General features: G+C 40.9%; 1 protein-coding gene across 3 annotated transcripts; it reads right to left on the minus strand.

Annotated features, from left to right (window-relative positions):
- Positions 1–7: 7 nt before the first annotated feature.
- LOC139614531 (clathrin heavy chain 1-like) lies at positions 8–23412 on the minus strand. Of its 3 annotated transcripts, XM_071471866.1 has the most exons (34): positions 23044–23412; positions 21297–21504; positions 17640–17908; positions 17082–17243; positions 16757–16870; positions 16196–16369; positions 14413–14610; positions 13767–13967; positions 13502–13654; positions 13174–13296; positions 12943–13080; positions 12537–12701; positions 12177–12357; positions 11922–12085; positions 11668–11793; positions 11430–11572; positions 11083–11317; positions 10827–10949; positions 10373–10518; positions 9996–10179; positions 9654–9846; positions 9306–9463; positions 9016–9180; positions 8800–8907; positions 8456–8623; positions 8046–8195; positions 7790–7921; positions 7486–7596; positions 7130–7300; positions 6725–6946; positions 5464–5484; positions 1930–1967; positions 1758–1833; positions 8–1650 (listed from the first exon to the last, which is right to left on the minus strand). In XM_071471866.1, the coding sequence occupies exons 1-33, from the start codon at positions 23083–23085 to the stop codon at positions 1803–1805; spliced, it is 4917 nt and encodes a 1638-aa protein (XP_071327967.1). In that variant the 5' UTR covers positions 23086–23412; the 3' UTR covers positions 8–1650; positions 1758–1802. The 3 variants fall into 3 exon arrangements, with proteins under 3 accessions (XP_071327967.1, XP_071327964.1, XP_071327965.1); XM_071471863.1 differs by lacking the exon at positions 1930–1967; XM_071471864.1 differs by lacking the exons at positions 1930–1967; positions 5464–5484 and having other exon boundaries at positions 23044–23411.
- Between the last annotated feature and the right edge of the window lie 567 nt (positions 23413–23979).

The following is a 23979-nucleotide window of genomic DNA, read 5'->3' on the forward strand; positions in this document are numbered from 1 at the left end:
CACTGGGTACAATTTTTAGGTTTTATTTAGGCTAGTATTTCCCTTTCAGTTATGTCATATTCTTCCACTTATCACTGACAGATCCCCTTTATTATTATTATGCATGACAACAGAAAGGAATTCAACTTATGTTAGGGTTTAGATGACACTTTACACACACAGCTTAAAGCATGTAAGGAAGTTAAGTACATCAAGGTAAATACAGGCTTTTATTTCAGACCATTCTTAACAAAGAACTGGATGTACTGAGATCTAATTTCTTCATCATAACCATCTAAACACACAACCTACAGGAGTGTTCATGGATCTAACTGAGCTGTTGTTAGGACACCAATGGTTCCACCAGCCTGTCGTCTTCTGCCTCCTTGTTTGTTCTTGCTGCTAAGCATTAACACAGGAGGAAACTGGACAGGGGAGTGGGTGGAGGACAGATGAGAAGGGGTCTCCATCTAAATGTTTCAATTCGTCATGTTCACATCTGTACACGCCAAAAAAACGTAATAGTGACCAAGGGAAACACCACAACACCTGGCATACACGGACCTCAGCACGAGGAGGGTTCAGAGTAAATACACACACGCACGGTACGGTTAAGGGTTAAGGGCCCTGGGGTTTGGTAGCCGTGGTCCCGTCCTTCCACATACACAGATACAGTCTCACACAAGCACTGTACACGGCACAAGAGGTCACCTAAATACATGGAGCCAATGAAGGAGAGCTAACATCTAAGAGGGTGGATCGGATAGCCCAGTACAGGCTGAGAGGGGGTTAAAATTCTTATTTAGACCAACAGGTCACACTCTCTCTCTCTCTCTCTCTCTCTCTCTCTCTCTCACACTCACACACACTCATATCCTCATTCACACAGTGACATACGTCTGTATGCATTTAAAACTCCATAAAGCTACACGCCTGTGCAGAATATACTATCATTACTTAGTGTTGCTAGCTATAGCCATTGAAATGGCAATATATGTTCAAATATTATATGTAACCTTTTTTTCCTCAATATACAATGATGAAATGCATTATACAGACAAACGAGACAATGTAAGCTGTTCACATGTTCAGTACATCAAAAGTAAGAGCTTCTCTACATTAATTTCTTCACGAGTGCAAAATCCAATGCTCCTCCACCTACTTCAAAGGTTCATTGCTGAGCTTTAGCAAGTCCACGTCTGCACAAACCATAAACCGATAAAAAAAACATGACATTAACATAAACACAAAATATAAATCTAAATAAGTAGTCATAAATATGGAATGTGAAAAACAAAGAAACAAGTGGTCCAATTTCTTTTCAAACAATACAAATAAAAGTCCTTCAATGCAGTTAAATGTTTTCTCTTGTAACAGGACAACATAATAAAAAAATAGTACTCAAAACCGGAGTGGGCTTTTGCTTGCTTGTGGCCCCTGTTGTGAGTAGAAGACCATGGGAAGCTGGTGAGGAACACAAAGAGAGAAGGACAGATGGAGGGAAGGTGTTGGGTCGGTTGTAGTGGGGGCCGTTGGGTGTTCACATGCCATAACCAAAGCTGGGCTGTGGCGGCTGGGCGTAGCCTGGTGGTGCTGTGTAGCCATAGCCATAGGCCTGCTGGGGAGGCACAGCCACGTTGGGCCCTGCTGTGAGCATGAGCTGGGGTGTGCCTGTAACAGACACATCCACATAACTCGTTAAAATGAACGCGGCTGTGGTTGTTGTCAAAAAATCTTCTCATCACAGCAGCATGATGATGTGTGTGTGGTCTTCTCACCGTAAACAATGGGTTGAGACTCTGTAGCCTGCTCCTCCTGTTTCCTCAGAGACTCGGAGGCTTCGAGTTTGTCCACCTGTGGAAAACACAACAACAGTGACTTTGTCAGACGTCAGCTGCACAGTGGGCTCTTGAGGAGCAAGGGCTGAGACGCCGCGTTTTTAAAACTGACCTCTGGGTTATTTCACTGGCTGACGGATGGGACCATTCCTGACAGGCGAAGACGAATACAGTCCAGATTTAAATAAAATCAGGCTGCAGGAGGCAGGCCTTGCTAATGTGTTGGATGCCCTCTATAAGGCAAAATGAGTAACTACAACTAGAGAGCTACTGGCTACTCTATCAAGCTTGGTTACAACAGTCTAGATAGACATCTGCTGATTTGTAGAAAGTATTAAGGATTAGGAGGGGGGACAAAAACAAACAGCTACTGGGTAATAATGGTCCCACCATCCAGCCACCTAAATCATCTACTCTAACATGTTGGAAATGTAGAGTATGTAGAGAACCAACCTCTCACCAGTACAAATACACTTACTAAGAACAACATTTATGTTTTTCATTTTATGTTTTTCTCTGTGCGTTTTAGTATTTAATTTGGTCGACAGAGAAGCAGACCAAGACACAACTCGATCAGCCCTCGGCTGCAATCAGGATCTGGCATTTCTGTCAGTAATCATTCTAACAGGTGAGGACTTGATCTGTTAGAGTTATCTCCTAAAGGTGTTTTGCTACTAACACGGCAGAGTAACAACATAGTTATAAAGTAAAACTTGAGGCTGAAACATGCTTCATGTGCCTGTGTGTACACTACCTTCTCTGTAGACGTCTGTGTGCAATCCACAAACATTTATGTGGGCTTACTTCAGTCTCATCCATAGAAATTCATGTGAAAGGTGTAGCACTCAAGGAAACGCTCACTGTAAAGATCCTTAATACCTTGTTGAAGTCTATGTTAGGATTAGAGGAATAAAAATGAGCGGAGTGTATTTGTTTGAAAATGTACTAAATTATACACATTTACCAAGTTTATACAGTGCAATGCAAATGATTAATGTTGAAAATAGGGCTACTAACAACAACAATCTAATAAAATATTTCCATTATTGATTAATCTGCCAGTTATTTTATCTATTAATACATTCATCATATGGTCTATAAATGTAATTTAATAAAAAATGCCCATCACAGTTTCCTAAAGGTGATCAACAGTCCAAAACCGAAACATTTACTTCACATAAGATGAATTTCTGGTTAAAAAATTATTAGCAGTTAACTAAATAACAAGACAGCTGGTAATTTATCTATTAATTTACGTTTGACCATTGACTATCCAATTGTCGAATCTTTTACTAGTAGATGAAACGATCATAAAAACTTACAGGGAGGACTACAGAGCAAATATGTGCAAATATTTTCTGTCCCATTTGCTTAATCTTACTTGTTTCCAGTTGCCCCTGGGTTTTTAAAACCAATCACCAACACTTTGTAGAGTATGTTCAGTGCATACACGGCTCAACTAAGTCATTGCCTGTGTGCGAGCAGCTATGAGAAGCATGTAGCAGCCTTGGGAGTCAACTTGATAAAACGGCCCGTTTTGGTGCTTTAGTATTTGCTAAGCAGCACAGAGGCAGATAGTGACGGGGAAAAGATAAAAGATAGAGCTAAAAACAACTGAAAGAATTAAGCAGCCAGCGAAAAGCTTCAGATGTGACCCTCAGTTACGGCATGAAATCAGTTAAGGACAATGCTAAATGATGCAACAGGACAGCTTTCCTCTTACGGTGGTTCTGGGTTCAGTTCTCTACATACTGTCTCGTTTCCTATTACAGTCAGTCAGTCTGGTTAAGCAGGCTGTTTCAAGAAAAGACAGGCTGTTGTTTGGTTTGAGAAGAGAAGGGTTGAGAGACATGCTGAAGCGGCAGTTTAGTCATTTTCTTCTTAAAGAGTGCATGAGAAAGAAAGAAAAGCAGAGAGCCGTAGTGGAGGGAGTGTGAAAGAGGGTGGAGGGGATGGTTTTGTACAGCCAGTTCAAGGTTTCCAGAAGCAGGCACAGCCAACAACGATGTCTCCTAGCCTGGCCTGAGAGCTGCTGATGCTACCAAGGGAGGGGAAATGCATGCTTGTTGCTCTACATGTTATGTGTTTTTCCCCCAAGAGAACACACCCAAACTACATATTATTAGCTCTCACACACTCAAGTTATTTGTTGCGTGACCACACTTTACAGTATCAAAGAATGCTCAGAGAGACACACTGTGGAAAAATACCCCACTCTTAAACCTCACGTTTATGATTTTTACTGTCTGTGTTTTTCTGGCTTTGACATAAATTCAGTGGTACAGACAGACGTGGAGAAAAATAGAGAGGTCTCTGAAAGAATGGTCACTTCATTAAAATGATGCCTCATTTACTGAAATTAGGTCTCACACTTAGCTGCAGTCTATGCTACTGCACCACTGTCCAGGTACATATATAAATATGCCCCCACTGTCCCACTATGTAAAGATATAATTAAGAATTATCAACATCATATGCCTTGAAACTCTCTTTATAGTGTCTACACGTGCTTCCTAAATGATTCAATACCTTTATTCTCGTACAGTGAGAATAAAAGTATTGAATTGAATTCAATGATCCAAGTCAGGACGATGGCCAGCAGCAGACTGCAGCTGAGCGATGTTACCAGACAATTTAACATTAGAATTCTTCTACAAGTCTGTGAGAAAAGGACCTGACCACAGCAGGTGAGGTAGTAATCCAGAGTGGCACTCTTCACCCATGCCTATGGAGAGCTGAAGGGCATGCTGGTTTAACTGGATGGCTCAGCGTGTTTGAGGGTAAAGGCTGTGATGGGGAACATCTGATAACATTTGAAATAGGTCAAAGAAGTCATCAATAGTGACAAACCCACAGAGAATTATCCTTCAGCTCTGTGGAACTTGACAGCATCTTTCAGGTCTTTGTTTTTGTCCCCTGCTTGCAACTTAAATGTTTTGGTTCACTCTTACTGCACATAGTGTCGCTGTCTATTTTCTTCATATCATCTTAAAAAGTGGTAACATGTCAGGGTTGTGTTTGCTGTGTGTTTCCTGTTGCCCCCAAGTGACCAAAAATGTTATTACAGGTTTAAATGGGACTTGGAAGAGGAAAAATTAGCAGGAACCTCATTTTTACCTGCTGTTAGCAAAGTTTATGGTTGACAGTCTGAACAATAATCCTAAAATTTTAAAGTAGAATAAATGAAATGCATAATAGTAGTAACAGTGCTGGCTGGCTTTAGTCAGGCTCAGAGTTAATCTGAGCAAATCTGGGAACCTGACAACAACGTCCCACCACCAAGTGTTGACAGTGATCTGTGAATAGAACTATAATGTCTTAAATACTTTGGAAAAACAGATTTGCATCACCTAACCCAATAAATAGTTCTTCATTTTTTTGTCTCGAATCAAACCAAAAGCCGTCACTGACACCAGCAAACCCAGCAGAGCCCTGAGGGATGGGTGTGAAGAGCCCCGCTCTGGAATCTTGTGGGTTGGTAGGTGGTCTAGTGGAGATGTGGAGTTTACAATCAGAAGCAGCAGAGTGACATGGGGGGGGAGAGGGGTCATGCGGTTTCTGCTAATTTTACTCCTCCAAACTACAGGCTACAGGACAGGGGAAGAGGGGTCAAAAAGAATGATTAGAAAATGGATTCGACTTTCACCTTTTCCTTTATCGCATCAACCTGGAAAGGAAATTCAGAGAGGCAACTTAAGGAGGGAAAAAAAACAAATGGAAGTCTCCCAAAATAGAAGTTGACAGAGAGAAAAAGAGCAAACAGAGGACTTGTCACTTAAAGAGAACACAAAAATCCTGAGAGACAGATGCGGGTAAAAATGCCACTTTTGATACAAATGCAGACTTGAGATTACTCTGGTATGGTGCATTTCAACTTGTTGCTGACAACAGAATAAAATACAGAATAGGCCCATTTAAACATTCAAACAAGAGCTACTAAATACTGTAAAATGTTTAGTATGCAATGCAAAGACTTATTGGAATGAATAATTATATATATCAAAATATACAAACGATGAAGTATTCATCTGTTTCAAGTAACCATCTGATGGGATTGCAACTTGCTACAACAAGTAGTCAGCCACAAGAAAATTACCTTTTGTGTAACTCACAGCTCATATGAGAGACTGAAGTATTCTGATGTGGTAAAATCCACCAACTTGACATTCCAAGTTTGATAAATAAACACGACAAATTTTACTATTGCTTTACTCAGCTCTACTGTCCGTCATGAAAACAATAGGTGGGTCGTTTTTTTTTGCCACGTAACATAGATATAAACGGTGTGAAGAGCGACACAGCAGTTAGGAATCTCCTCTGGAACACATTTGTATGGAAAAGTAGCTTGAGTGGATGGAAACCCAAACGAGAAGAAAAACACCAGTGGTGACACATAGCTGACAGGGGCATAGGAAGATGAGCATGAATGGAGGAAAGAGTAGGCAATAATGTGGGGCTTTATGTATAATACTGTCTAGGTGAAACTGTGTGACACTGCCTATAGTTGAATAGTATTTGCAAACAAGCAGCTTGTCAGTATCAGATGGGTGGAAATCCCAGATACCAATCAGGGGAAAAAGTATTTAAAGATTAAATTTAATATTTAGATTCTTTACGTGGTACACCCATCTGAACCAGACATGTGGGTTTTCACAGATGGGAACAGGTTTACAAATACTATGTCACAAGTCTTAACACCAAACGAGAAAAAAAAAACAACAGTCCACATGGAAGTTATCATGTCCATCTACTGTCTAACAGCCTTCTTTCACTGTAGCTACCTTAGATTTGTAAAGGGTAACTATAGCATGTCTTAATACGCTCTTCTCTCTTAAGAAACCCTCTCACAAAGCCATCTACTTTGTTCCTGATAGACTGGACACACTGTTTACCTCTGGCCAACCCACCTTAGTCAGATACTCCCTCATGACCTGGATGAAGTATGGCATGGAGAAGTCCATGATGTTGTGTCGCCAGGCGGTTTCCAGCACCACGTCGGGCCGCAGCAGGTCGTAGCAGGTGAATAGGCAGGCGGCAAAACACTCTTTCTTGTCTTCATTCAGGAACCAGGCCAGGAGTTCCTCTGCCAGCTCCGTGTCTTTGGACTCTGATGCGTACTGCATGGCATCCTGCAGAGAGGAGAGCACAGTTACAGTTCAATGAACTGACTTCCAGGAAGTCACCACATCTGCCGTTTTACATTTCAGTCCTTTATGTGGATTTCTGGGGTGAAATGTGAAGCTCTGACTTATATTACATGGAAGAACTGGAGGGCAAACTGAAAGTTATTATTGTTTTTAGTGGCTGTGCACCTTGTAGAGCTTGTCCTTCTTGCAGAGCTCAACGCTCTGTTTCCAGCGGTTGTTGCCCTTGAAAAGGTAGGCTGCGATCCTCCTAAACTCAATTAGCTCATGCTTCTCCAGGCCCTGGGCCAGTGAGATGTTGTCAAAGTTGTCATAGGCATCGATGGATGTACGCAGTGCCTGGATGAGCGAGAGAGAGAGGATTATGAGACACATCTGAAAATGCAATTTAGTAAGAATATTAATCCTGGTGGTGAAAATTCAGATAAACTGAAGAACTGTGGCTTATTGTGTGTGCTGTTCTATATTTAAAAAATAGATTACTTTAATATCTGTTATGGTACACAATGGGAATCATATCATACCGCATAATCTTCCTCAATGATGAAGAGGTTGTTGAGTGCCTCATTCACTGACTTGTTGTTGTGATTTTGGACAGACCTTAGGTAAGGTTTCACCAGAGGCAGCTGTTTCACCTAAACAAAGAATCAGAAAAAAAAAATCATTAATGTCTATTTTCAAGTAATCTCTCTCTGCCTCTGCCAAAGTCGACTTCATGTGCGAACGGTCACTTCTAACTTTCATTTCTGGAGGAGGTTATATTTCATTCCAAATAACACTTGATATTTTTATTGTCAATGTTTACAAAAAGCATCAATGGCCCAGAACCTTGCTGAAGACGTTGACAGCACGTGTGTGGTCCAGTCTTGGAGACAGGACGATGAGCAGGTCGTTCAGTAACAATGGTTTGAACTCCAGATAAAACTGGATGGCTTTGTAGTACAGCTCCACGTTGGCCACCTGGAAAGAAAAACGTATTATAGCCTGAATTTTGGTATTGTTATTAAACATGGAACTTCCGATCAGATTGAAAATGAGCATCACTCATCTATCAACAGCTTTTTCCTTCTTTTTTTAAATTTACCTTGGTGACAATGTCTTTGAACTGGCCCTCCTTCCAGGCATCAGCTGGGTGGCTCATCATAGTGAGGATGGCGTTGTCATACTCCTCGTACTTGTCGTAGAGGAACACCAGCTCTGCCCAGAGGTGGGCCTGCTCTGCAGCCCTGAGAACCTGACACACACAAACACAAACATTAGTTCATGAATTCATATTTAACTTTGTAAACTAATCAGAAACCTTTTTTTAAAAAAAAAAAAAAAAAAACAGAGACTAGTTCAACTCTAACATTCATTTTAATTTGTCTTAACTAATCCATGCTTTTACAAAGGTATTCATGCAAAAGAATATTGGGGATTGTTGATGTGTTCATTGTTAAGTTGATAATAAATCATGCTTTGCTTCAAGATGTTGCTATTGTTTTCCTTCCCTACCTTTGGAATGTTGACACGGGACCAGAAGAGCTCCAGGTGCTCCCTCATCTTCTGGGGCTTGAATTTGGAGTAGAGGATGGCCAGCTCGGTAAACATGCCCATGTGTGCACGCTCGAGCCCAAGAGCGGCCTCCAGCATGGTGATCAGCTCCTCAAAGTAACCGCGATCCTGGAGGATGCAGACAGGATCTCTCTTTATTACAGTTTACTCATTCTTTGTCCTTTGAAAGTAAAATTGCATTTCCACAGAAAACTCCAAACCCTACTATACTGCGCAATATGTCTGATTCTGTGTTCAGTAGTTACTTCACATTGATTGAGACTTGCCCAGGTTACACCACGTACCTGGTAGTAGTTGATGAGCTCCTCCAGCTCGTCAGCATGGACGACAATATGCAGGCCGCACATTTGGGCAAGACGGAACTCCTTCCCATCTACACACGCAAAACACACCTGGGAGAGCACAGAACCAAAGTAAATGAATTTCATATCTGCCTCTTTACTCTTTAAGGACTTTTTATATACAAAGAGATAAAGTGAAACTGTATCATCACTCCTTACCTCCTTCCAGGTGCGGGTGCTGTTGGCCTTGCGGGCTCCGTCCACAGCTGCCTGGTATTCTCCCAGGTGGACCAGGGTAGAGGCCAGACGGCCAAAGTTGGACACGTTGTTGTAAAGCAGTTTGGCTGCCTCATACATCTTGTCATCATAGCAACGGTCACCAACCTGCAGGGCCGAAAAAAAACAACAAAAATGGCACGATCAGCAAAGCAGCAATTGTAAACGGGTGAAAAAGACTTAGGTGGTAACAGCTGTGTGTTCTGTGTGTCTGTATGCTTCTCAGGACCAACCTGCTGAATGTGAGCATTATTGGGTCCATTGATGAACTCTTCCAGCTCAGCCAGGCGGTTGGTCTTCGCCAGAGCGAAGATCAGCTCTGTTTCAACGTAAGACTCGCGGGCCTTCTTACGGGCCATCTGCAGAAACTTCACCAGGTCCTCCCAGTTTCCTGCACAATCAACCCCCATCAGTTTCATAAGCACACCCATCAACTGTATATATAGTATATATACCACAATGTCAGTTAAAGTAATACAACAATACAACAATAAATGGCTAACAATGAATTTAGTAGTTATCCAAAATTCTTCAGATCTAAGCACCAAATGTGCCAACATGACAGATAAAGTTCCTCTTACCGCTTTGGGCTGCAGCTTGTCCCACTTCCATGTAAGCAGAGGGGTCATCAGCCTTGATGTAAGAGTCAATGGCTTCTTTGACAAGGCCCTTTTGAAGCTGGGCCTTTGCCAACTGACTCCACACTGGTGGCTCATTGCAGCGTTCAGCGAACTCGTAAGCTCTGTCCAGGTTACCAATGTGCTCGATCAGAACCTGAACCAAACGAGACAACATTCAACTCATCATCAAGCATCAAGCTAAAAAGCTTAAAAGCTTAAAACTGTGCACAAATAGTATAAAAGCTTCTGGGTTCATATTCTGACTTTTTGAAACACCTTAAAGTCGAGCAGTAATCCACTGACCTGCACAGCAGAGGTGTTGACATCAAATTTTCTGAAAATAGCAAAGGCCTCCTCAAACAGCTCATTGCTGATGGCGATGTTAGCAATGTCTGGGGCGTCGTAGTTGTCCAGACGGTTGATGTACTCCATCACACGTGTCCGATCAGCTTTAATGGCCGTCAGGATGAGCAGATTCTGGAGGTTTCTGAAATAACCGAGACAGGAGGTTCTCAGTGAGCGTCTAAATTCTCTGCGTGGCTTAAACATGATTGCAATTCAAGAGGCTTCTACGACTGACAAAATGGTTTCAGTGAAAAAATAACTTGAAACATCTTACCGAGTTACGTCCAAAACAACAAGAGACTTGCTCCTTACATGTAACATGAAGCCTGTCTCACCTGTGCTCGCTGAAGACAGAGTTATCCAGGACAATCTTCTCCAGGAGCTCGATGAGCTCATTGGGAAGGTCAGCAGTCATGAAGGCCTTGACTGTGACAGACACCTCCTCTGGATCCTGGGTCTCTGACAAAGCTGTCTGAACAACCTGTAGCAGAGAGGAACAACATGCTAGATGGACAACATCTGGAATAACTGATTTTTTTTTTTACTGTGTTAACAATTTAGCTATAGACTATGACACAAAAGGCAAATGACAAGACAAAGGAAAAACGGATATTTCTAGAAAGCTTTGGAAAAGTTAATTAAGTAAACAATATAATTGCTTTAGTGTTGTATGATTACCATAAAAGCCAGGTCAGTAATGCTGTCAGCTCTCTGCATGAATAAACTAAGTAAACCAGCTGAAGTACAATACAATAATGTAGAGAGATTAAATACAGCAAAGGGTCAAACCTGGTCGATGAGTGGTCTTCTGTAGTTGTTGGTCTCCAGCAGCACGCTTGCCCACAGCTCAGGGTTCTTGCGACGTACAAGGTAGCGGGAGAGACTCTTGAACAGTGAGTTCTCATTGCACACCTAAGGGAGGATATACAAAATGAATGAATATAAGAATCTTAAAAACGTATCAAAGTTAGACAATTTATCAAAGTTCATATGCCCTGTCAATATTTATGGTTTCAGTCAAAGTATGATTTCTGTTTAGACTCACATGAATCAGTTCCTGGTCACACTGTCCTCTTTCATAAGCCACACAGGCCAGGTGGGGGTCTCTCTTCTCACAGTACTTCCCCACCACACGGCTGTCGTAGTAGGGGTTCTCCCTCAGGAAGCGCTCAGGGTTGTTGTTGCTGTCGATGTAGATCTTGGCCAGAGCATTGTGGGTAGCAGGCTCCTCGCAGCCTTCATGAATACGAGCCTCCAACCAAGGCAGCAACAGCTTCAGTCTGGAGAAAGACACGCAGTTAGATCTTCTCATGACTAAGAGCAGAAAAATATTTGTCTTAAGTAACACGACTAATTATTACTGTGCAGTTCAATGAGTTCCTTTCTTCTTACCGATTTCTTTTCTCCACTTCAGCCACCAGTTCATCTGTGGAGAACTGTCCTCTCACCACCATGATCAGGTTCTTTATCACATCCTCGGCACAGTCCACATCCAGTAACCCCCCAATGACTACTGGCAGACGGCTTGGGTTCACCTGGAATAAATGATCCAAAAGTTACTATTCCAATGGTTCCATTCAGGTAAAGACCAATATCTGAGACAGCCGAATGTCAACCAGTTGTAATGTACCTTCTGCACGTAGATCTCAATGTATTTCTGCAAACTGTTGCGGTACAGGTACAGGACCAGGTCATGGACAAAATCAAAGCGGTCACACACAATGATCAAAGGCAGCTGGTCAGTCAGCTTGGCTTCCTGTAAATTAAAAATATTATAAATTGATATTGACTGATAAATGCCACCTTTGTTGGACAATACTCTCATCAGACTAATTAGTAGCAGAAAGGTTAGACTTGTTTATTCTGCACTGCTCCATTTCTGACCTTGAGGAAGTTCTTCACACGTTCAGGGTCATAGCAGTTGCTCTCTCTGCAGATTCTCTCCACCTCTTTGATCTGGCCCGTCTTGCAGGCTGCCTGGATATATTTGAAGTGGACCTCTGGATCCTGGCTGAAGTTCACAATGGAACCCAAGAAGTAGAACAAACCTGCAAGACAAAAAAGTCAAAATCAACAGGAGAACCAACTGCAACTGTTTAAAATAGTTATAAAATTGTACTCGGTGTATTCTCAGCTTACCCTCAAAGCTCTTGAACGACTCAAAAAGCTCAGTGAGGGCCTGAGTACTGAGCTGCTCATGGTACTTGGAGGCCACCTGCACACAGATCTGCAGGTTCTGGCGGATGTTTGCAGACAGCATGGCCCTCAGACACTCCAGAGAGTCCTCCACTGACAAGGAGCCAAAGAAATTCACCAACCACTGTAGAAAATAGAAAACAGTCAGCAATAGAAAAGTAAATTTTGTAACCACAAAGCAATAAATCAAGATACATTCATATGTTTTTGAAATGAGCATGTGAAGAAAACAGGATTACAGTGACTTTTATCTATTTTTGATCGTGTTAGTATTTTTCTTGTGTTCCTTCATCTGTACTGTACCTCTGGGTTGAGAAGGTGTGTGTGCACCACAGCGCGCTTAATGTCATACAGGTCAGTATAATGCTCCAACGCCCTCTGCAGGAGACCGGCCTTCTCACACAGCTGTGCCACATGAGCACGATCGTAGTGGGTGAACATCTGGTTGCCCAGGATGGCGTCTGCAACCTGAAAGACATGACACAGGGACAAAGGCATTTCAGCATCATCTGAAGCTTTGCTAACAGGAAACTTTGCAACAGGGGCAACAGGAAATTAGATCTTTAGTATAAGGAAACACAATGAGATGCTTTTTAAGGAAAGAAAGAGGTTAGTTTCAAAAATTGTAATAAAAAAAAAAAAAAGTCTGGATAGATTCAAAATTAAATAATTACTTATTTAGATCTGATGTATTCACATGTTCATGTACCTGTGGTGCGTGAACCAAATTCATTTCCAGCAGGCGTGTCTGCAGTGGTCCTTCCATGGGTCTGTTGTTCTTCAGGGCATCTAGTAGGAAGGATGTGCACTGCTGGATCAGGTTATACTCCATGAACACGTCAACAATCTGGAGACATAAGAGAAACAATCATAGGTGTCAAACTCCTCTAAAAAACCTGTAGGTTTGGTTTCCTGTTTGTTTGCCTTCTTTTTTTTTTACCTGTGTAATGTCAGCAAGTGGCTCTTCATCCTGAACCAGCATCTGGGAGAACTGTAGTCCCTGTTCTGGACTGATCCGCATTACATTCCTTAGCAGGAAGATCCAGTCTGGAGTGTATCCCACCTACAGGGAAACCAGATCTTTAAGCCTCATAGCCCTATATCTCAACTCAAGGGCACCTTGCTATGAATGAACCATATAACACAAACAAAAGTAAAGACAACAGCGGAACACAGATTAAAACCACTGCTCTCTCTCACTTCTCTGTATTATATTAATAATAACATGAGATAAATTTGGAATAACAAATTCAGGTATCGTCACAAACCTTCTTGGCATAGAGGACGATCTTTTGGAACTGTCCAGTCTCTGCAAAGCACTGAATGACCTTATTGGGGACGTTGGCTCTGAGGTAAACACTGAGGGCAAGAGTGGGATCGACAGACTTCACCAAGTCTCCAAGCTCCTCAGAGCATTCCAGCTGTGAATGGACACGGACACAGTGTCATTGAAAACCAGTTTAGGTTTTAGAAGATTTCCTCTGAAGATAACACCAAGTTTGTGCAAAATATAACCAACAACTGGACACATACCTTGTCCTCTTTCAGCCATTTCTCTAGTAGCTGCTTGCGGCCCTGCTGGAGGACAGGCCTGCACAGCTCCAGAGACTCAAATTTATTAAGCTGGCCTTGGTCCAGCAGGATGCCAAAGTATTGGAGCAGGGGAGACGTCTGGCCTGGTTGAGCTGGAACACTCTGGAAACGCCGGATAGTGTCTGGGGTCCGCAGGATACCCTGAAAAAGAAAGATGGGTAGACAGCGTATTTCAGTAACAATGGGAAGATTTGGGTAGAGAAAGATCACCTCTGAACACTGCATAGAAGAAGAAGCAGTTGAATTAGCTGAACATTAGTGACTATAGTGAAGTGAATTTTAGATTTATAGCAGTTATTGTATTCCTTTAAGAAACTTTTATTAATTCATGTTCTTAGAAAAGTTAAAAAATAAATAAATAAATAAATAAATCACTAGTAAAAGACTGCATCCCCAGTTAATCTGTGTCGTTGATTTTAAACTATTTTGGCATGCAAATCTAAACTTGTTTTACATATACCTCTGGGTGTCTACTATTATACTAATCTACTGAAATCTGCTTAGTCTAACAGTCTGAGCTTGCACTAGTTGAACTGTGAGTTGTGTCATGCTGTTTGACCCAGCTCTGAGTGCACACTGGCAGTACCTTGGGTGCATTAGCCGCCACCTTGGCAGCTTCTGAGTAATTCCCTGCTGCAAAGAGGGTGTTGAACTTGCGGGCGAACAGCTCCTCAGCACCTGCGAGGTTGTTGCGGACAGCCATGCGAAGAGCCAGGTCTGGGTTCTGGAGCACATTAGTAATGTAGGGAATGATGTTTTCCTCCTCCACGCACACCGACAACACCTGGAGAAGCACACGTGCATGCTTTATTATCTGTACACATCAGAGGCTTTCTCATGGTTGGGAATTATCCCTGAAGGTAAACAATACAGTGTCCATGTTATATTTTTATTTAGTTCCTCAGTTCATTCAAAAAACAATTACCACTACAGCAAAAAGACATGTATAGTGATATATCAAAAAAGAATCGTTCTTAACCTCAAACACCTACAATAATTCATCATCACATGCTACTCCAGGCAAGTGAATGCAAACTGCCTGTGTGAACAGTGCACCTGTAATTGAAAGTGAAATGTTGGAACACTTGGATTTGAAACCAAGTTCAAATTCTCTGTAAACACCTCTGTATGCAAAAATAGATTTAAGTGAATTACATCCTAAGACGTGTACTTGTCCCATTCCTAAATTACACAGAGGGATTACCCCATGTTGTTACATGCAGTGTTGAGTGTGTGTGTGTGTGTATGTGAGAGAGAGTAAGTGCGTGCGATACACTGAGCTGTATACTGTAGGCCTGCAGGTGAGAGCCAAGAGCAATAACAGGATTAGACAGTGTAGTCTGCCTGGCCAAGCTTAGCTCTCCTGCAGTGACTGTCACATGCTGCCTGACACTGAAGATGCTGCTACAGCTCGATATTTTCACAGAGATTTTCTCAGTCAAGGTCACACAACAACACCTGAGGACCCACGCTGTTACACAAAAGGGCTGACATACCACAGGGAAAGTGAATCACTAACAAATGTCAGCGAAAAACAGACCAACACAGGGAGGAATCTAGCATGAATATACACACATCGCATCTCATACTGATACAGATTTAAAAATAATCAGTGTTTATATCTGTGTTGATTCTTTGGAAGATATTCAGTGGTTGCATTTTTCTCCTGTTTTGAACCTCTAGCAATGACCGACATCATTTTGGTGCAACCAACAACCAAGATCAAACATGAGATATATTCATCAATGTGTAAATCTTAGCGGTTAAATTTGTAAAAAGCCCAAAGGGAAACACTTAGCCCCAGCCTAACTATTCCACTGGTATTCATTAAGCAGCTGATTCAGTGATTCAGTGTCCCAGTGCAGTGGACTGAATTATTTGACTCAACAATGCATCAATCTTACAAACGTCCACTAGCTCAACAGTCGGTGCCATTTCTTCAGTCGGCTAAAATAAGAAGTAATCATTGCTTCCTTTTACTTAGGAAGGCCATATTTCCCAGTGTCTGTCTAACACAACTTACAATTAACATTTAATATTAATATTCAGAATCATGCTTAATCTGAGAGCCCTACTTTGCAACGGCAATCATTTTGTCATTACAGCATTATGGTCAGTCATTAAAAATCCTTCTGTTACCTAACGTGCAGGCAAAGATGTTTGATCGAGTACGATCTTTACATGAACATGCAACAATGTCCTGTGTGCTGCTGTGACTTTAAGAATGTGCCTTTGCACAGTGTGTAATGAGGAAATTACATAACACTGATATCAATGACATAAAATAAATAAAACCAATTGGAAAATGTTACTGTGGAGGTGAATCACTATTAGATAGATGGAGGGCCAGAGTGTGGACATTAGAATACCTGTCCTTTCCTGTTGACTCCAATGATGCCAGCAGTAGGCTCATGGGGGGCAGTGACAAAAATGGTCTCCCCGCTGATCCTGTTCATGTAGATACAAGTACCAGTCTCCAGGTCGTACAGGTGGATGTAGCCGTATTTGGTGATGAGGAAGACTACATCTTGCTTTGAACTGATCTAGATGTACAGGAAGAGAATGGTTAGAACTAGTAAGCAAAAGGACAGATCAAGGCAAGATGCTGGAGCTACTAGTGGAATTCATTAGCAAAATTGCTTGACCACTACCTCCTTTATTTTTTCAAGTGGTGAAATCACACTGAGGCGCATTTGTTGGATCAAATTATGACGATGAATTAATCTATTAACTGTACCTGTAACATCTTTAATAAAATCTGCTCCAAGTCAAGACAATTTCTTCACTTCAATAACAATTCATCATCAAGGCCGTGAAGACATATGGAGCATGGTGTTTCCCACAGGAGGGTAACACTATTGTTTGGAGAACAAAGACAAACAACCAACAAGTACGAGGTCTACATGTCTCCTTATGGGTAGCATTTGTACCTGCATGGCGACAGGGAAGTCATTCTGGGCTTCTGGAGGAAAGAAAACATCTACAGCTTTCTTTGGAAATGGCTGGTTCCCTGTTGGTGGAGTTCCCACTTCAATGATATGCAGCTGCAAGTGAAAACACAAAAAGAGAAAAAGTCAGGTTAACAAGGGTCTCAGGAAAGTTTCCTTTTAAATACAGTTCATTTGATTTGGATTCTGCATTCTCTCAAACCCTTTTCTAAGAATAAAAAAAAATCCACTTTTCCATTAAGTCTCTCCTGATCTCTTTCCTTTTGCTGTCGTCAGCCTGACACTTTGCAGTGCCAGTAAATCTTACTTTTCCTCCTGCCTGTCCTCGCACAGCAAAGCAGAACAGAGTTGACTCCTCAGTGTTGCCCTCCATCTTGAACTGTGCAAAGCCAGCGGCGTGCCCCTCGATGGGCTGAGACACTTTCCTGTCCACTGAGTAGAGCTGCATGGCTCCGACGACACGATTTTGCTGAGGAGGAGAAAAATCCCACAAATTAGGCAAAAGGCAAAAGATCCTTTAACACCTCCATTCCCAGTATCACAGAAACCACTGAAGTCTATGATGAAAGATGCTGTTTCATTGTATAAAGTTAAGCTGCAATAGCAAACACAAATACCTCACATACTGAAGCACTAACAATGCACTTTATGACAGGTGAAAGCATATATAATCATAAAAGAAATGTTTTTTAAAATGTTTCAAATGTTTACTGTAGGATCAACTGTTGCACTGCTGTTCTCTAGTGCAATAACAGTTTTCTAAAACCAAGACAAATAACAGTATTCAGCGTAAGTGTGAATAATATTTTCAAAGTGATCAGGATTAAATCAAGCTGAAGCAACCCTTTAACCATAGTTTAATTACCTGTGCAGAAATGCCAATGAGCAGCAGCCACTTCTGCTTGGCGTCAGTACGATAGTTGATGATCTGGCAGCCTGCCAGGCTGGAGTGACGGTCAAAGACTTTAATTGGCTGTGAGTCACCCTCCATGCTCCAATGGTAGACTGCGTTGTCTGTGACCAGGGCAACAGTGTTGAGGGAGATCCATTTCCAGAAGGTCACATCATCTGTCATCGTGTGAGCCTTCATCTTGCTCTTCATCTCAATGTTAAAGATCTGCAGGGTCTTTGCCGCTGAAAATATTCAGAGGCCAGGTTAGCATACAGTGATGCAGGTGAAAGCTGTGAACCCCCAAAAACAGTATAATAACAGTCCAGTGCTAAAGCTACCACACACAACCCACAGCAGACTTTGGGAGTAAACATACCATTTGTGCACACCAAATTGCAATTGCTAGAGAAATGTTGGTAATCGGGGTTTGGTTTGAATAACACCGAAGGACCACACAAAAAGCCAGTACCAGTGTCAAAACAAGAGGCAAGACCAACAAAAGGGCAACCATTTACGTGGTAGATCTGCATTCAGTTATGTCTGATGCAATCAGCTGTTAATGCGGAACACAATCAGTTGAGACTGAATATGCAAACCTCTTCTGATAATCTGAACTGAAAATTTTAAGTCATCACTCATCTATAAAACTGATTTTTAATTTCAAAAACTCAAACAGACTACACTGTGTCAAAACTGATATCAGCACTGCATTAAAAAAAATGCAGCCCCTTCATGTAATACAGCCCCCCTGGATGAGGGCATTGTACCGATACAGTGAGGGACGGAGGCAAAAAAGTTGAACGTGGCCCAACTTTTTCTTCAACGCGATGCAATGACATAAGGCGAGTTGCTGCGTTGGCTAGATATATGCTGGTGTAGAGTCCAGGTGGATGAATTTGCAATGTGAACAAAGTATCGCTACTGTTGGCCTTGAAATCATAGCATTGGATGCTTGAAAAAAAAAAAACAGTCACAATGATGATTTTTTTTTACAGTGTTGTGTTTTTACTGTGCAGTGTTGTGGTTTCTGATTAGCCTCCAAATTCATGGATCTTCCTGGAGCCAATTTCATTGTCTCAACATTATCTGTAAAGACATGCCTTGCCTTTTTTAATGCAGTGCTATTTAAGTCACTTAGAGATATTACTACTATGCTTTCTGCGTCTTTCAGCTGGATCATCAGTAATTTTCAAAGTTGTTTATGCTGCAATGGTTAAATTCTACACAAATCTTTTTAACTTAAATCAATTAGGAATCGGTGTCAGCAGAAAAACATGTTCCCCAGTGTGAGTCAAAATGAGGCTTTATGGCCTGTGTCCAGCCCTCTACCCACACCACCTACTAGAGAGATGAAACTCCTTGTTATAGCTCCAAAGTGATTCACATTGAAATTTAATCCTAAAATGAGGGATGTGGGAATTTAGGTTGGGTCTGAATGCAGATTAGCAAAAGAAGACCACAAAGCACACAAACAGATGTGATGACGGGAAGGATGCTGGACAGATGCACTCACACCCATTCTGTTTTTTTTCCCCCAGTTCGGTCTCACTGGAGGAAAGCCACTCCAATTCATGGGGCCCAAGACAGATATCTTATGCGCAATCAGGCCCAAACAAGCCTCAACCAAACTACACCCTATCATTAACTGTGATTTATAATTAACACAGCATATGAATGACAATGGCTCAAAATCAAAATTGTGAGGTACAGTGACATTTTTGAACAAATGATTTGGTAATACTATGTGTACAGCACACTGAAAAATACACTGTCTTCATAAAATAAACACAGTAAGAATTAGTGAAGTGAAAATCAGTAATTAGTCCAGAGACAAAAATACAGTAAACTTCTATAAATAGAATACTGCAATAATACAGATTAGTCCTTTAGTCAGTTTCTCTGTTTAGACTACATTTAAAGATGCAGTTATTCAACGAAAGTTTAAGCATACGTTTTGTAAGCCACTTAAGACTAATCCTCTGGCATATTGTGAATGGTCAGTAGACCTACGCACAATAGATGATGTAGAATACTACTCTGGAAATATGAAAAAATTTGTACACAGTTGTTGTGAACCTGTAAGCAATGTCAAATGGGTGCCAAACTGGCAAAATTTTAAATTCTACATATAGTAACTTCATGGAAATTTCGACATACCACATGTATCCTAAATAATATCACAACTCTGGTATTTCTGTCAACTGCCAGCCAAAGATTACATTTTTATATAGTTAAAACAGTCAAGCACATTTTACACAGACCTTGCAAGTGTCATCTACAAATCAGTATGACGGCACTGGCCTCCGCTGGAGGACATACTCTATACATATAAATATCAAGAATATTGGATGATAACATAGGCCTAGGTCTACATCATAGAAAGATGTCCATAGGACAGCCACTAGATAATAGCCTACTTTTTTTTTTTTAAATTCAAGACCAGTCTAAATGCCACGGCTTGCTTGATTTTCCCACTGTTTTAATAACCATATCATTTTTTCTGCATGTTTTAGCCCTTTTGCTACATGTACTATACATTACTACCAACCATTTTCCAAGGCACATAACACTTTGTAACATTTCTGAAGATTCACCTGATTTTCCATTTATTCTATGGTTTGTCTTTTTTCTCCTTTAAATACAATTTTCTAGCAGATATATTGTATATTATGTTATGTGGGTGCCCTCAGGATCTTTATGTCCTTTTCACACTGCCTATGTTTGACTCAAGGTTTGCTATTTGAGTCGAGTCCTGGAATGTTTTCTACACATCAATGTTTTCATTCAGCTACATATAGTCTATGATTACCACATAATGGCAACTGTGGACAAAAATCCACGTGGGCAGGATGTTGTAATTAATTACCTATATGAAACTACTCTTCAGCCTTTATGTGCTAATTTTTATACTGTACCAAAGTTAATGGAAATCATAACAGCATTCAAAAATCTTTTTAGAAAATGGTCAGCTGTGATATAACATATGTACAGTGTAGCAAATGGGACAAACACATACACAAAAGAAAAAAAGATACAGTCTTTTGAGCTGCCCTATTAATTTTGCTATATCCTGCTTGTGTTATCATGGTAAATTCAAGCATTCATTAAAATTACTATCAGTACTGTGCAAACATTTCAAGACAGTGCATACAGGATTACACTTTGACAACTCATGATATGTAAAATTCAACTCACCGTCTGCAAACATAAGAAAGCAGTAAGAAATGAAAAAAAGAGCAAAAACAAGCAAAATAGACAAAGCATTCATGACAGCATGACATTTTACTAGCACCGGGACTACATCTACGATTCCAAAAATATCAATCTCTTGTATATTTAAATGTGTTACGCTACATTTCAGTATCTTTTTTTTTTTTTTTGACAAACAGAAATGGGGTGATCTACATATGAACATCAAAATGAAAAGCAGACTGTGACAGCTACATAACCGACTGACAACACAAACAAAATTTTCTCAAATTAGCCAATTTACTTTAAAAGGACCATAGCAAAGTATCTGACTGACCAAAATTTTAATTCTATTATTCTGTCTATGTGCTTAAAAAAACCTAGCGCACTCCCCTCTAGGTGGCACATAAAGCTATGTGCTAACAGTGCTATAAAGCTTACCTTTAAGGGCGATAACTTTGCTGGCAGGGTTCATGATGGCGCTGTCTGCAGAGATGGGCCTGCGGATGGGATTGTTGGGGTCGGCCATATCTATGATGACAACCTGGGCCTGCTCACCCACTTTCTCCCTTATACAGATGAACTTATCGGACTCCATGGTCAGAGTACTGAATCCAATGTTGGCTGGGTTTATTCCCAGGTTCTGGAGCTGAGATATGAATGCATGATTTGTTTTAGTAGCAGCTCATGGCCAAAATTGTTTACTTACAAGGCTGATACAATGAAGTACAAGACTTATTTCCACTTTGGTCCCTTTTGTAAAGACAGCAAATATGCTGGAGTGACCAGGGGTCATCATTTTACCAACGACACAACTCAAGAATCATCCATCACATCATTTTGAGTCACGCTTTAAAAGAGAAATTTGAAAGAAAAATAATTATCAAAATTTTTAACATAAACCAGAATTTTACATTATTTGTAAAACGACAGTGGTTATTTTTGTATTTTTTTAAATATATAAAGGCAACTTCTTAAGGAACAAATACCCATATTAGTATTAAACTCTTGTAAGCACAAGTCAACAACACTTCCTCTAGTTTTGGAGGCTGCGGCTTGTGGTTGTGGTGTTTCTATTATTTTGTCCATCTCACTTATATAAATGAGGGTGTGCTAAATATAAAAAATGTCTAACTGTATTATGCTAAACAGTTCAACAGAACCACAAACTGCAACCTGGAAAAAGCTGAATCAACACTTCTCTAAAACAGATTTTTCTCAGGACATTGGTATTAAAATGTATTAGTTTTAGTTAGATGTATAAAATAACCTAGCAACTGATTGTATACTATCCCTCATCGAAAGGTCACCCAAGGTGCATGGTTATGATACACAAACTGCTTCCTATGGGGTTCCACCCTGAATTAAGTATTAAATGAGAAGACTATGCACATCTAGTGCAGTCAGAAACTGAGATTTGATGTACCAACTGAACTCTAAGCCAGTCCCAGGTACTTCTTTAAAATAAGATTATGTATATGTTTGAGATGAAAAATTGGGCCATTTTGACAGGATGAGTGCACAACCCGGTTTACCCCGGATAGCTGGATTAGGTGATTACATCTGAGTTAGAAAACCCGACAGAATAACCCTTAAAAAAAAAAAAAAAAAAGGCCTGTCGTGACAAAACCTTCCAGTGTCATGTGAAATTGCACAGGGTCCAGTCAGACCGCAGCTACTTGATCAGTTAACTCATCGTTATTATCGTCACCATCCCAGGGTTGGTGTGATAACAACATTATGGCTGCTTAATCTTTTATGTGATCCATGTTTTACAAAGCTACGATTAAACGATGTACCTACCAACATCCCTCACGGCACGCAAACTGTCACTGTTAGCTAGCTAAAGTCGTTGCTACTAGCAAACCCTGAATGTGGCCATTCATATTTCAATAACGCAATAACTTAGTAGTGAAGGTCAGAAATAATGTTTAATATTAAACAGTTTCTCCTCCCGGTGGTCGGTGACACCTAACGTCGGCTAGCAGCATCAGTGAAATGAATGAGCTGCTAGCCTGAAAAGCTAGCTGTTAGCTGCTGGCTAAACGGGGGAGGGGAGGTCATTCATTTGTTGCGGGTATTGACGTTTAGCTTAGCTAGCGCGCTGTCAAACGACTGTTAAGCAGGAAAATAAACAAGAAATGAGAATGCTGGTGGTTCATATAGCTTTTATGTTTTGCAGACATACCTGCAGGTGCTCCTGGAAGCGGATAGGTAGGATTTGCGCCATGGCGGTTTCCTTGAGCTTCTCCGGAGTCCTGAAAATCTAGCCGTGCAGCTAGCTGGCTAGGCAGTAGCACCGCGCTAGCTACGACCTCCTCACTGTACGTGTAGGTCGGAGCCAGTCAGTGAAAACGAAAAACACGATTAAAAAGGTAATATGCAGTGCTGTCAATCGTGTTTCCGGAGGCTGGGATCAGTAAAGATGTGCGATTTGTCCCCCCTTCTGTGTGTGCTTTCTGCACTGCATCGATGGATAGCAGTGGCTACGGCTGATCTTCTGTCCAAAATCCGCAATGGCGGCGGAAACGGCTCAGAGCCTTTCCAGCCCGGAAGCATCCAGGGAGCTCTAGAAGGACACTGGCTCTGGCCCTGTCTTTAAAATGGATATGAGCAGTTTCAAATTTTTTATTCTCATTATTATTATTATTATTAGAAAAATTTTAATAAAATAATATAATTTATTTGCGCTTCTGCTCTCTTACAGATTATAGTCTGCATAAAACCAAGTCATAATTCGCCCATGTACGTCAGTTCCGTAATAAATGAGTATTTTTTTTTTTAATCCCTAACAGCATATTTTTATAGCTTTAGTCCAACTATTAACCCTTTATAGAACAAATACTTGAAAAATACATAAAATAAAACAGTCAATTTTTGAAAATACATTAAAATCTCTCATTTAACTTGATGGTACAATTCAGTCATGAACCACACATACTACTTCTATCTATGGCAAAGATCTCTGAACATTTTTGTTAATTTTTTTTTTCTATTTCACTACATTTCTGAGCAATGCTCAAACTCACGTCTCTATCAAACAAACTAGATTTCAGTGTGAGGACGTTTGCAGAGCACACCCCATTCATTTAATTTCAGTCAAAATTCAGAAGTCAAAGAAATC

Source organism: Trachinotus anak, unplaced genomic scaffold, assembly GCF_046630095.1.
Source record: "Trachinotus anak isolate AG129_WGS33_773 ecotype Australia unplaced genomic scaffold, CSIRO_AGI_Tana_v1 ptg000034l, whole genome shotgun sequence".
NCBI classification, from domain to species: Eukaryota; Metazoa; Chordata; class Actinopteri; order Carangiformes; family Carangidae; genus Trachinotus; species Trachinotus anak.

Coding starts and splice junctions, on each gene's coding strand:
- LOC139614531 (XM_071471863.1), bottom strand. CDS start 23,085: ATGGCGCAAATCCTACCTATCCGCTTCCAGGAGCACCTGCAG. Junction 16,370..16,756: donor ACTTCCCTGTCGCCATGCAG/GTACAAATGCTA, acceptor CTGTACATCTAG/ATCAGTTCAAAGCAAGATGT. Junction 11,573..11,667: donor TTGAGATCTACGTGCAGAAG/GTACATTACAAC, acceptor CATTTATTCCAG/GTGAACCCAAGCCGTCTGCC.